General features: G+C 42.5%; 1 protein-coding gene across 2 annotated transcripts in view; it reads left to right on the top strand.

Moving 5' to 3' along the window:
* The first annotated feature begins 248 nt into the window (after positions 1-248).
* ABCC3 (ATP binding cassette subfamily C member 3) overlaps positions 249-13,648 on the top strand; it is a 49,326-nt gene continuing 35,926 nt past the window's right edge. For both annotated transcript variants that reach the window (XM_042802653.1, XM_042802654.1), the window contains exon 1: positions 249-363. In XM_042802653.1, coding sequence (XP_042658587.1) covers positions 334-363 — 30 coding nt within the window. In that variant the 5' untranslated portion in view covers positions 249-333. The remainder of the gene's footprint in view (positions 364-13,648) is intronic.

Below are 13,648 nucleotides of genomic sequence, written 5' to 3'. Positions count from 1 at the left end.
GCGGCGGCCCCACTCCCTCCCTGTGGCGCCAGGCGGGGGGTGCTCGGCCTCTGAGGGGGTTGCCACAGTGGGGCCGGGGTAGCCCTGTCCCTGTGTCCCGCCGGCTGAGGGGGCCTCGGGCTTTCTGGCGGGCGCCTCCCGCCCTGAGGGGCCCCCGCCGAGGCGACGCGGCCCCGGCCGGCGCCTCCCGGCCTGAGGCGGGGAGGGCGGGACGGGGCGCGTCAGGCCCGCTCCTCCCCGCCCCGGGCCCGCCCACGGGGGACGGAGCCGGCTTCTCCCCCGCTCAGGTACCCGGCGTGGGCCTGGAGGAGACTCTGTGACCCCGCCGCGGCCATGGAGGCTTTCTGCGGGTCCCGCTTCTGGGTAAGATGCGCGACCGGCGGTGCCGCCTCCCTCCCTTCCTTCCCCTCCCCTGCCCGCCCCGCGGGGTTCCCCCCGGCTGAGGAGAAAGTTGGCTGGGGAGGTCTGGGCGGTGGGGCTGGGGGGGAAGCAGGGACCGGCTCCCTCGGCGCTGGCCCCGGGGCGGAGGGGAAGCGCCGTACCCCGCTCCGCCGCCGCCGCCGCGGGGAGTTTGCCCGCCAGAGGGGCCGTGTGCTGGCCGCGCCGGGCCTGAGGGGCCGGGGCGGGCGGGGAGAGGTCGCTCCTGCGGCTTCGGCGGGGCTGAGCTGCCCCTTTCCCTCGGGCTGCCTGGCCGCGGCGGCAGGCCGTCCTGAGAGCCGGCTGGGGCGGCGGCTCCCGCGCCCGGCGGAGGAGCAGGACCGGCGGCAGAGCCGGTGGCGCCTTTCCGGGGCGCGGATCAGCATCTCCACGCCAGAGCCAAGACCCCAGGGGACCCCCCCTCAGACCCCAGGCCATGGCACAGCTCCCACCTCCCCGCAGGACAAGGTTTCTTGCAGCGCCCCTAACAGCTGTAATCCATCCATGGGCCTCGTAGGGATGAACTTGGCTATGGCCCTGTTTTAGCATTGTTGCCGCTCTTCAGAATCACTCCGGTGCTCCCTGTTAAGCGCTTTGCTAACTGCTGAAGAGTGGTGGGTTTGTGGCAGCCAAGGGTGGTCACAAGCCTTGGAGGACCGCAGTGACTTCTGTTAGTGTTTGCAGCCTTTGGAAAGGCTGATTGCAGCAGTCACTGTGTGTGTAAGCAGAAAAGTTTGGGAACTGCTGCCATGGTCTGCTCTGATGGTTCAGCGTGTAATTGCTAGCTGTTACAAGTACTTGGTGCCATATTTCCCCAAGGTGCAGCATGCTGCTTTCCTCTCTGTGCTGTCTAGACACACACTAGACCACCTGAAGCTATGGGGAGTTGAGCACATATGGTGAATCTGAAACTGTCCTCCAATAAATCCCAATTTTTACATGTTTCTTTCTCTTTTATATTGATTTAGCTCAAGGGGGATTTTTTCAAAGAAAGATGAGTAGGAATGAAAAAGAATGTCTGAAGATGAATCACTGCTAGAAAGCTATTAAAGGACAATACAAGCATTTGGCTATGAGGACTTAATGCTGAGCTCCTTCTTCCACTAACTAATTATCTTTCAAAATCTGTCTCAACATTACTTTTTAAAAGAGGATTTAGGCTCCTAAACCCCTTGGTTACATTTCTTTCTTTGGTCTCAGATTTCATTTCCAAGTACTCCGCACACTGTCTGCTACAATGCTTGGCAGATAAGCTTGCTCAAACAAGTATTTTCACCTCTTATTTCTACTACAAACAGTTATAGAACAGGAACAAGCACAAACAGATCAACACTGCTCACTAGTCTATTGACTGCCTCCAGAAGCATGTCTTAGCTTCTCAAAGGAAGGCTTGTAGTGCAACTACTCTTCGTGGACAAAATTTTTGATAACAGTTTATTGATACATTAATGTAAAATGTTCAGGCAGCATTGCTGGTTTTAAGTGTGAAATATGTGCATCATTCTGTGCTTCATGCAGTACTGTTACACTCAAGCAGAGTACCCATGCAGTGCTGTGTCTGATGTACGCTATGCTCAGGTAGTATATCCTGGTTTTATTATTGCTAAGGCTTTTCAAAACTGAATTTGCAGGAAGTAGTACAAAGGTAATCCAGGGAAGATATTTTAATTATTAAACATTTATTTACATCAGAAATGATGAAGAGATATAAATGTGTTTTAAAAAGCATAAATAATAATTAAAAAGTATACCTTCAGCCTTGCACAAAGTAATTTTCAAATGTGATAACACCAGTTGATCTGAAACATGGTAGTTTGGATTGACAGAGAAATGCATTTTCTATCCAAATCTTTAAAGGAAGATGTCAGGCATGTGTTAAAAGTCTCTCCAGAATCATCATCTTTTGTGTAATTATCGCATACTTATACCTCAACATAAAATATTACTAAAGAATAAGAGGAGGCTGATTGAAAAGAGACAAGCAGTGTTGTTTAACCAATGGACAAACTACTTTATAAATGTAGACCTCTTCTATTTCTTTTGAATGATCCAGATTTGTTTAGAGTCAGAACAACTTTCAGTCTATTTAATTGTTTTAAAAAATGGTACTCAGTAACTGTGTGAAATGGAGCATGTTAGCCTAGTGACCAACAGATTGAATTTAGTGACCAAGAGTCTTACACCCAGTTTTTGGTAGCTGGTGGTATTTTCTCTGCTAACAGAAGTGTATACAGTGAACTGATTTTATGAGAGATTTTAAGTGATGACCATGTATGACAGTCACATTGAAATGATTTGCTGGGCAAAAATGCTGTTCCATAGGAAAATGTAAGTAGAGGCTTCTTTTTGAAATATGTCCACAAAAGTTAGGTTTTCTTGCACTGCTGCACACTTGAAGAAGTGAGAACAAGGTGAAAGGTAGTTACTAGCCTGTGCACACAAACTAATGGTGTTCAGATCAAGAACATGATAAAATGTGAAGCTGTATTGTTTCCTTTTTCAGAGGTGATGAACTTCATCTCTTCCCCCATTTTTTGTGAAAGAAAATGTAGATACTTTTTGGAAGCTGAATGACACATTGGTGTCAGTTTTAAAACCGTTTAGAGTGAAAGGAAACATGCTGTTCCAATTGAAACAATTCTTTGTTTTGGAGTTTAAACAACTACAATACTTTCATGTTAAAGGGAAGTCAGAATCAAAACAAAACAGTTCAGAATTAACTTATGAAAATATTTACATTGAAATATATCAACTTTAACAGATGATTGATAAATCAATCATCTATTTGTTTGAATTTTTTTGGTTTGCCAAATGCATTAAGGTTTCAACTCCTCACCCTGATGCAGGATGGGGAATTTTGCTGGAAACATCAACGGGTTGGGGTTTTTGTGTTTGTGCAGAGGCAAAATAATTTCCTGTTCAACCCATTTTAGAAATAAGAAATTAAAGGAAATACTGTAGGTCACAATAGAAATCTATAAAAGCTTTTGGTTTCCAGTTACTGCTTTGCCTGTTGAACACGCAATCAGCAAATAGCTAATACAAATATAGGGTATTTTGTATATAAGGAGGAACAACTGGAACATTATTTTTTCAAAATGCAATATGAATGATCTCTTCATCTGAACACTTGGAAACATACTGTCTACTTCAATTCAGAATTCAAAGCTAGTTGTTAATATCTCCTAGCAGTGTTCTCATGATAATGCCTTTCGTGAGAAGATGAATGCAGTAGCACATACCCACACAAGGCAGTCCTTAGGTATGTTATTTACTATTGCCCAAAATTACCGCCTATTTATTGTGTCATATATCTACTATGTGACAGTAGGTGTGCTGGATAGGTGTGCTAATTAATATGACCCACAATCTCTCTACTTGAGAAGTAGATACTAGTAAATTATCACTTGTTGCTTACAGCACTGTGGTAAAACATGAGTGGTTCCTCTGAGAGAAAGTGATCTCCTAGGGAAGGTTTCCTGCAAAAGTCTTTTGACCTAGCAACTAAACAACACGAGCTTAGAAAACTGAATTCTGTTCCAGTGTAAAGATGTGTTGTCTTTCTGTGGCTCAGACTCTCTGGGTAAGAAATGGCACTATGGCTGCTGTGATGATAAAACATCAAGTGCTCTGCAGTACTTGGGTACTGTTGGGATGATGGGTCATATAAACACCTTGGCCTACAGACAGACTTAAGTGCCGAGGATTACGCAGCAGCTTGTGTTTTTGGTGTTTGGGTTTGTTTTTTTTTTTAACAGCATAAATAGGAAGTGGGAGGACAAATGATAGAGCGCTTCAAAGGGGAGGCCACAATTTCTCGTCAGTGGTGGATGAGATCCAGGCTTGTACCTTCTGATCCTACTTAGCTGACAGAGCTCAGTTCCCTTGCCTACCCTGTGTCTTGGTGTCTTTTTTCTTTCCCGTCCCACGTGGTGTGCTGGTTCCTTCTTCATCCAGAGACTTGAGTAATTCAACAGGAAGTTGCAGCAACTCTGAAAAGTAAACAATACCTCAGTCTTGTCTTTGAGAGAGTCTCATACAAGCACCCTTTTAACCTTTAGGTTTGTGGATATTCCTTCACCTTGAGTCATTCTGTGAAATTTTGGTAGGTTTGGACTAAAAGTCATGCTGCTCTCTGGAAATGCAACTTCCCGTTGTTAGCTCAAAGTGCCACCAGTTTCCCCTCTGAATAATTTACCCTTTTACTTCTTCATGCTTACATTTTTTTGTAGTTCAAGATGATTTAGGATAGCTGTAGTAAGGAAGAAATGTTTCTTTCAAGGAGGATGACAATGTACTTCTTGTAAGACATAGAAGTTTGTTTTAAAAACCCCCACGACTTATGTGATTTGTCCTTTAATTAATAATAAAGCATCAGTTTTCAATTATTCCATTGTGTTTTCAACTAACCATTATGCTTTCAACCAGTTACAGCAGAGGAAGAGTGAAGTGAATGGTGGTAGCAGGTCATCGCAAAGGAGGGGTTCTGCAGTAGGCTGGTATAGTCAAGGCTGGCTGTTCTTTATATAGTAGCTTCCCCTTCTGCCATGCTGTGTTAAACACAGAAAGTTCAGTGTTTCTATATATGTAAATGCGATACAGATCTCCACATAATCTTTGTTAGCTGCATCCAACTTCAGATAACTGAGTTCCATTTCTGTCAATCTCTTCACAAATTATCACGTTCAGTATCTGTGTTCTCTCTCATGTTAGGTGGGAGATCAAAGAAGGTAACTTTAATGGTCTCTTCAGACATCAGATGTATGAAGTTATGCTCCCTCAAAGGGTAGCTGTGCTGGTAACATCCTGAACTTAAAAGAAATTAAGTACTCAAGCTCAAATCCTCCAAGATTTTAAGGTTCTTGGATTGAGTTGAATGAAAGCTATTGCTAAAAGATTTGGGCATCAGATTCTCAATGTCAAAAGCAGTATAAATATTTATCATTAGATGTGGAGTATTATCCAGGACCTATTATCATTCATCTGTGTGTAAACGGCATAATAGACTGTGTTTGAATCTGGGAAAGACAGGTCTGGATTTGAGAGTTGTGAGCAAAGCTTAATACCAGTGAAAGCTGGTAATGTCAAGGATTTGTGGAATTCAATGACGGTGTCAATTAATGAAGCTCATGAAAATGACATTCATTTCAGTAGAATATGTGAATGTGATTGTTCATGTTTTTGAAGGAAAGTGGTCATTGCCATTTCCTTCAAACCAGCACACCGATGGCTCAAACGAACAGTACAGTCCTCAGTGCAGGAGAACGGGAGCAGCTGATAAAGTTGTCACCACCAACATCTGACTCAACCAGCATGGCTGAGTCCCTTCTGGAATTCCCAGTTGCAATTCTGGAATTGCAGGAAAAAGGATTTTTAGGAAAAAAAAAACAAACAAAACAAAACAAAAAAAAACCACACAAAAAAAAAAAAACCAAACCAAAAACCCAAGGGGAAAATAATCTTTTTGCCCAGGTGCACTGCAGCTTTGTGGGAGATGATTCACAAAGATCTTCTGGACACAAAAGCCTGTTTGTCCCTCCCTTCATGTGTTTCCTGGGGGCAGGACAGTGAAACTCGAGGAATACTATAAAGTTTGCCTCCTGAAAAGAAATAATATCTGAAACCAAATCTAAGTCTCATGAGGAGCTCCTTAAATGGAACTTAGTCATTACTGTCAAGAATATGAAGCATTTTGAGATGGGGCCTAACCTACCTGGTAGGCAAAATGGTAGGCCACTAGTAGTGTAGTACTTTCCTTTCTATATGTGTAAATTTGTAATGTATTAAAATGAAGAGACTATTACAGTTTAAAATTTAATTAAAAAAAAATTCCCTTGAGAAACCTATTAAATGGGATCTTTGATTTTTCCAGTAAGCTAATGTTCCATTTGTCTCCTAATACTGCCATGACTGTGATGGGCCATTATCCAGTCGCACGTTATTTGGCTGAGCTGGAGGAGAGCACGGCGGCAAGCAGCCAGACATCTTCCCAGGAATGCATTCAGGCTTTTGTACAACCAGCAGCCTTGATTCCGTGCTGGGTCTGTGTGAGCTGGCACCTTGTCCCTGTGCTAATCTCGTGGCAGCGTGACAGGTGAAGTCAACGTGAAAAAACTTAAATCATTTACAGTAGTATCACGTGCTGGTGACATAAAGCTTTGAACTAGAGCAGAATAAGAAATGGAGGGGGGAAAGAAAAGCCATTTAATCGGAGTTGTTTCACATGTCAAAATCATTTAGTTTTAGAAGTAATAATTCATTTTTTTTCTTTCTGAAACTTTCTGAGAATACAGAACCACATTTGACACTTGTGCAATTAAAAAAAAAAAAAAAAACAAAAACAAAAACAAACCAAAACCAGCATACTTACCATTTCTTCCTTCGGTATCTCTCCTTTCCCCTCTTGGTGAGTGACTTGTGTTCTGGAATCTCCCTCACCTCTTAGACATGCAGTTTTTTTAATTTCCCTTTGCTACATTTGGAAACATGGAAAAATAAAAGGGAAAAAACCCCATGTTCTGGATATCATCTTTTTTATTACAGCAAGGGGAGGTGAGAGCAGGCAAAACCAAAGAGAAACAAAAAGCATTAAAAAACTTTATGCTTTTATGTTTTGTCTCCTTTGAAAAAGCAAGGTATATCTGTTGGGGGTAAGAGTTTACTACTGGAAGATCTATCAGACAGAAAATTGTGGCCAGTGGTAATCTTCATATGCAGCAATGCTATTCTGTCTGCTTCTTACTTTCCCTTTTTTCTACTGCCCTGATACAGAGTTGCTACCTCTTGCTTACATGTCAGTGACCTACAAAAACTCACTTTCCATGTCTAAGCCTCTTTGTGGCAAAGTGTGAAAGTTTGGGCTCATTTGGGTATTTGAAGCATCATTATTGTAAGCGTGTTGTAGTTGGACCACTGTAGTCTGACAGCAGTTCTTTCGGGATGGTGCTGCTCTTTTCATAGCAGTACTGGCTGGGCTGATTGAGTTGCAGGGTGTTTGTACAGATCATAGTTAAACACGATTCTTTTAAAAATAGGGAGTTTCTGGGTGTCAAAAATCAAGTTTTAAACTTTGTCTGTGTTGCTTAGTTGATATTGGAGAGAAGCTGTGCATGCAATTGGTGTGGAGTAAAAAGTGTACCAGGGCAGTTCTGCCTTTGCTCTGATTTCTGTCATTAACGTATTCCTTTTCCATAATCACCTGACTGCATCTTTATCTCAGAATTTTTTGGTTTAAAAACACTAAAGGCCAGCCTTCATTTTAAAAAGAAGAGAGGAGAGAATAGCTGAGAGGGTGGAGGGAGGTGTAGGAGCAGACATTTCCCAAAGATGCTAGCTGTAGTGGTGCTTTGTGAGCTCTTTTTCTCCCTGAAACTACTGCCATGGTTTAGGGCCAGACTGTGGATTTCACTCTTTGTCTGAATAAAAATGAGTGAAATAAGTAGCTCTGAGAGATGAGTACTGTTTGTGCAAATTGACTCTGAGAGTATATCTAGAGTGTAATGCTCGTCTGTGTTAGGTGAGCTTAGGTCACTTCTGTGAGTGATAAACCAGGCTTAATATTGGCATTAAAGCTCATTAGTACCCAGAGTCTGTGCTTGCCCTCTAGCCTGCTGCTCTGTTTGGCTTCTTGGCACTCCCTTAATGAGTGTCCCTGCAGATGAAGAGCATGACCAGCCTTGGATGCTTGAGATGGTGTGTCACCTTTGTATCCTTCCCCCCCAAACTCCCATGCTACTGTCATGGTAAAGACAGTCTTGACCAGACACTAAAATTTCATTATCGCTGCAGTCAATTTGTCAGTTCCAGCTCCCACTAGACAGGTGGAGTGTCAGAGCAGCACTGATGACAATTTTTTTTTGTGACAGTCCTTATTATTGTACATCAGCCCAACTGGATGGGCCAGCTTAAAATGCAGAGTTGGGGTGGGAAGGGGAGAAAATTAAGCGGAAACCATCTAATTTGCAGCTCTTTCACCTGTTTCTACCCCTTCTTAATTGAGATAAATTCATTATGATCCTTGGACTTACTCTGTTTCTTTCAACTGGAAGGAGATGGGATGGCTCAAATTAAGGCTATTCCCCCACACCCGTCATCACACTGGGTTGAGACAGGGCAACCCACTTCTGTATTTGTACCTGCACAAGGGCATAGGAAAGGCCTTTGATGATCCAATTAACAGAAGGTTTTCTCTACAACTGTATATAGCTTTGATCAATTCTAAAAGGCAGTTGGGGACTTTATTCTGAAGGAATGATCCTGTTTCCTTTTACTCTCAATTCTGCTTTTGATTCATGAGCATTCATACTTCTAAGGTTGCACTATGCCTTCTCCTCATCAAGTCAATAAATGTCCCCCTGTGCAAGCAAGATGACTGCTACAAAAAGAGTTGAAGTAGATAAGTTTTACTTTGTGTATGCTGTCTTAGATACAGGTATTTCCTGTGGTCAGCTTGCACTTTACTATCTCGGTTAGACTACAGCTGTTTTTCTGAAAGCCCCATTTCCCGGGGCCACATGGCTCTGGCAGAATACAAACCTACTTTTTTCATATCCTGCCTCCTTTTTGTTCATGACTGCAGAGAAGCTCTGAACTTCTGGAGAAGAAAGAGAAACTTACTGTTTTGTGTAACATCTTCACTAAATTCGTACCTTGATTTTTTTGGATACCTGGTCCACAGTTCTCAAGTGCATTTTGTGGTTGGTACAGTTTGTACCACGCAACTTCAACTCAAGCAAAAACCTATGACTAGTTATTCCACAACCATAATCTAGTTCATATAGGCTATGAACTTGTGACAGGTATATTTGATCCATTAAAATAAGCCATTAAAGATCCTTCTACTACTGGAAAAGGAAGTTCAGCATCCTGCATAGTGTCCTTCACTAATGTAGATAACTGTTTCAGTGTGCTTTGTAAATATAAAAATATTATTTCTGGTTATTAACTGTGTGGTTCATGCAATACTATAAATGCTTGCATCCTCTCAACCCCACCTTTTCTCCAAGCAGTATTGTTGTGGTGTTGCAGTGGAGAATGTCATTATTTCTTGCCCTTTTTGTGGGGGTTGTTCATGTAATCATGTTGTACAACAGCACTGTGAATTAATGAAGCATGTTACTCCTTCTGTGCATAAGGGTGAAATGGTTCCTTTGGAAACACACATGGATGATCTTGTGCTGAAAAGGCCATTTGACACTGAAAGCCTTCTGGAGCATAGTGCTTGTTTGCATTTGTGCTCTAAAATGATTATTAGGGTTTGCTCCAAAGAGTTTACTGACAGGGACCAAGCAGAGGAGATGGACAACAGCTAGAAGTGGGAGGTGAGACATGGAATGGCTGAGATGAAGCCTGTGCTGTAGCTAAGACTGGGCACTGGTAGTTTTTGGTGTTGTGGCATGGAGCTGCTGCAGAGCCATCCTCATTATTAGGAGGAGACAGTGTGATAGAGCCAAGAGAAAAACATCCTTTTTTTTTTTTTTTTTTTTTTTTTTTTCTTATGCCAGGCTGTGCAAGTGAAACTCACTGGCAGGGTATTTACCAGATCTAGGGGCAAAAGAAGGGCAGGAAGATTCTCATCTGCAAGTTCTTGCTAACGATTTCTTCTACAAGACATGTTTCCCTGTTTATTTACTGCAGGGAACACTGTTACTTTCAGTTATTCACTTCTCTATCTTTACTGTTCATGTGTACCTTCCCAGTCAGCTTTCCAATTTGTTTTTTAATCTTAAATAATGTGCCAACTAGTGATAACTGACACAGAATCAGCAACATGGCATGTATTAACCTTGGATAGAGTGTGAATGATGTCAATGCAACAGCCTTCACCTTCCCAGCAGATAAAGAACGAATTTGTGTTTCCTGTGCTTTTTCCTGATTCTTTCTGTGCTATAGAAACTTAGAGAGAAACATGTATTAATTTATCCATTCAATGGAGATAACTGCTTGAGACTACAAAAGACATTGTTAGTCCACCCTAGGGTTTGGAAGCTTTTCATTACCGACTGTTTGAGGAGTATTACTGCAGCATCAGCTGTATGATGGGTAAAACCAGTGTGAGGCACTTTTATTTTAAACTTCTGTAGTGGAGTAAGCGTTGGTTTAGACTTAAACCAAAGACCAGAACCCTGACTGGTCTTTCTCAGCAGGCTCTATTAACATCATCCTTGGGGTTTGGGAAGGGGATAGACAGGAACTTCCCAGTTGCTGTTTTTCAGCCTAGCTTTAGGCTGTTCGTTCCCCCTTTTATTTGAAAGCTGTAAGGAATTATGTGCAAGAAACCCAAGATACGTTGTATTGAATTTTGTTTGCTTTAAATGCATTATGGCCTTTTCAATAGCAGTGTTTTTTTCCAGAAGGGAAAGTGTAATAGAAAGTACTAAGTATTAGAGCAGATTTAGTGTTGCTCACAGCCTCCCCTGTGGAATACCTTCCCTTAAATGAGAACATGATTTAAAACTGCTCATCTATATGTAAGTCCTACTGCACAGATGGCCCTTAATATGAGGGTCATGGTTATCCAAGGGCTGTGACTAGAATGATGGGTATGATTGAAAGCTGCTGCAAGGGACAATGTCAATGATACTCTTAACCGATCAACAGAAAGCCCCACTAATTTGGAAGTTTTAGACTCCAGGGAACTCCTTGTCTGCTGTGAAGCTGTAACAAGCATCTCTAATCTCTTTTCCCATGGACATTGGCATTGCATTTATTACAGGATTAAGTAACTGGTGTGCCCAGGGAATTTGGTACAGTGGGCTGGTATTTCTGCACTGCTGTATGTTGCCAGCAGAGCCTCCAACCTGTTCCATGATACTGCATCCAAGGAAATAAATACTGCTGCTTACAGACAGTTGCCACAGAGCTCTTGGCAGTCTGGAGGAGCCATGGAGCACAGTGGGGATCTGGATTAGGAAGAGGTCACAGGTTACCGCCCTTAAGACTTGCATGTGGGGAAGAGAGGTGACAGTGATGTTAGCTGTGATGGACACGCTGGCTGTTACAGTTTCCCTGGGATGAGTTTCTTAGAGAAAGTGGTGTTTCCCAACATGTGCTGATGAGTATTTCACCTTGTGAGATGCCTGCTGACAGTTCCCCCTGGCCCTGGGTCAGCTCTGGGACTCAAGAAGCATTTAAACCAGTTCTGCTTACAAGAACAGAGTTCAGAATATGAACAGGCAAAGCCAGATTAAAGCAGGAGCCTTAAAGATAGGAGTCAAAGAGCTGGTGTGTCCCTCCAGCCGTTGCTTCTTGTGTTTGTTCTCAAGGGTGGAGTTCCGTAACTTTACTGCTGAATTCAAGGGTATTTAGCAATATTTAACAGTGTTGGCTTGGCCACGATAGATTGTATTGAGACTTCATGTCATATCCTGACTCAAAATGAGTTGTTTAGGGTTGGAGTGGATATTGGAATATATGCTATCAGTGTGGTGATTTATAAAGCCATAAAATGGAACTGCCAGCTCTGTGAAAAGATCCGGCTTGGTAAGAAACGCAACTTTCAGATTCCCAGAATAAAAAGTAGTAATAACAATTCATAGCAGAGTCCCTGCTACGTGGCACATGATATAGCAGCATTAGCTCACTGTGGTTCGGTCTTAGGGAAAGCAAGTAATTTGTATGGAATTACACTACTTAAATGTATTAGGTACTTTGTCTTCTAACAGGAACCCCTCTCATTGTATTCAAGGATGGAAAGAGTCTGCTCTCAGAAAACACCAATTCATTGAAAGGGAAACTTTTTACAGAAACAGATCTGTTCCAGGAAAGCTTGTTTATCTGGTCCAGGATGAAACCGGACCTGGGAAAACCTTACCAAGATAGCCAGTAGTCAGGTCTGACACCTTGGACATAGGTTTCTCCTTCAGCCCGCATTCCTCTTTCCCATGTGCCATGGAAGCAGTAGGCTCTTGTTGGTCACTGGGTGGGTACTGCTTCTTGTACTTTCACAAGATTTTGGCATGGTTCCACTTTTATTCTCAGGGATAATTCAACCGAGTCTCAAAATCTTGCATGTTTTTTTAGGACAGAATTTTTGTTTTCTGACTAGCTATATTTATATGTTCAGAAATGCAAGTCCTTTGCCTTGTTTAAATAAGAGTTAATGAAAACCTTTAAATGGCTTGGCAGCCATACAGTCTGTGTCTTGGATACAATAGTCAGCTTGTGTTCAGTCCGAAGTTAATGGACATCTGGGGCAGTTTCTAGGTTGCTCTCAGACAGAAAGCCATTTCTGAACATTTTGGTCTTATAGGAAAGGTTTAAATTAAGTGTGTGGTTTTCCCCCACTAACTTTTCCCTTAAACAGAATCATTGTTTTATTCTGTGCCCATTTATTGCTGTTCTTCCTCAGCTTTCCTTTTCCAGGATTTTTTCCAGTGAGCAAAAGGAGCACAATTGCAAACACACTCAAGACATTGCTAAACCACATGTAATTTGAAGAGGAAATTAGTGTTTTGTTGAATAAATGATAGTAGATAAGCTCCTGCTTTGGAACTAAAGAGCTCTTCAGCTCCAAACTTCTAGAGGGCATCTTTTGCCCCAGGCAGGGTAGCTGCTAGGGGAGCTTATCATGTTAGAGATGCTGAAATGTTTTGATGATGAGCCAAAAATGGTCCTCTTTAAACATTATGTTCCTTTCTGGTGCCAGAGACCTGCTCACTAGAGGAAAACACAGAAATTGTTTGAATGTGAGGCTGGCGTTTGGTTTGGTTTTGATCTTGTGTTTCACTTGCAGTGTAATTGCTCCTGATTTGTGGCTGAAGTTTCCCTTAGGTCTGGTTTAGGTAAAGGGGAATGATTTTATTTCCCTGGCCCACGCAGGGTACTTGCGTGCCTCTGAAAAGGCCATTTCTCGGCTGGAGAGGCACGAACTCTGCAGCATTGAAGGGTGCAGTTCAGATGTGTAGCTGATGGATTTGTGCCACCCTTCACCACGGCCAGAGGTTTCATTTGTGCCAAAGCTGAAGTATTGAGAGACAAACTTGTCACAGTTCAGCCAAACCATCCTGCAACCTGCCAAGGCTTTGTAGTTTCATTACACTTACGAGCTCTTTTGTGTGTATGTGGACTGATGCAGTGATGCATGTCCCTTCTGACAGATCATCACCAAAATTGAAAGATTGTCAGCAGATTGTGGCTCTTCAGTTCTCCTAAAATCAGCCATTGCTTTCAGCATTCAGTCTCTTTTGTATTGGTAAACAAAAGCAGGACTGGAAATTATTCTGAAGAATTC

The sequence above is a fragment of the Tyto alba genome, unplaced genomic scaffold, assembly GCF_018691265.1.
Source record: "Tyto alba isolate M040663 unplaced genomic scaffold, T.alba_DEE_v4.0 Super-Scaffold_39, whole genome shotgun sequence".
Taxonomy (NCBI): Eukaryota; Metazoa; Chordata; class Aves; order Strigiformes; family Tytonidae; genus Tyto; species Tyto alba.
Note: the sequence above shows the minus strand (reverse complement) of the source record. Positions and strands in the feature narration are given on the sequence as shown.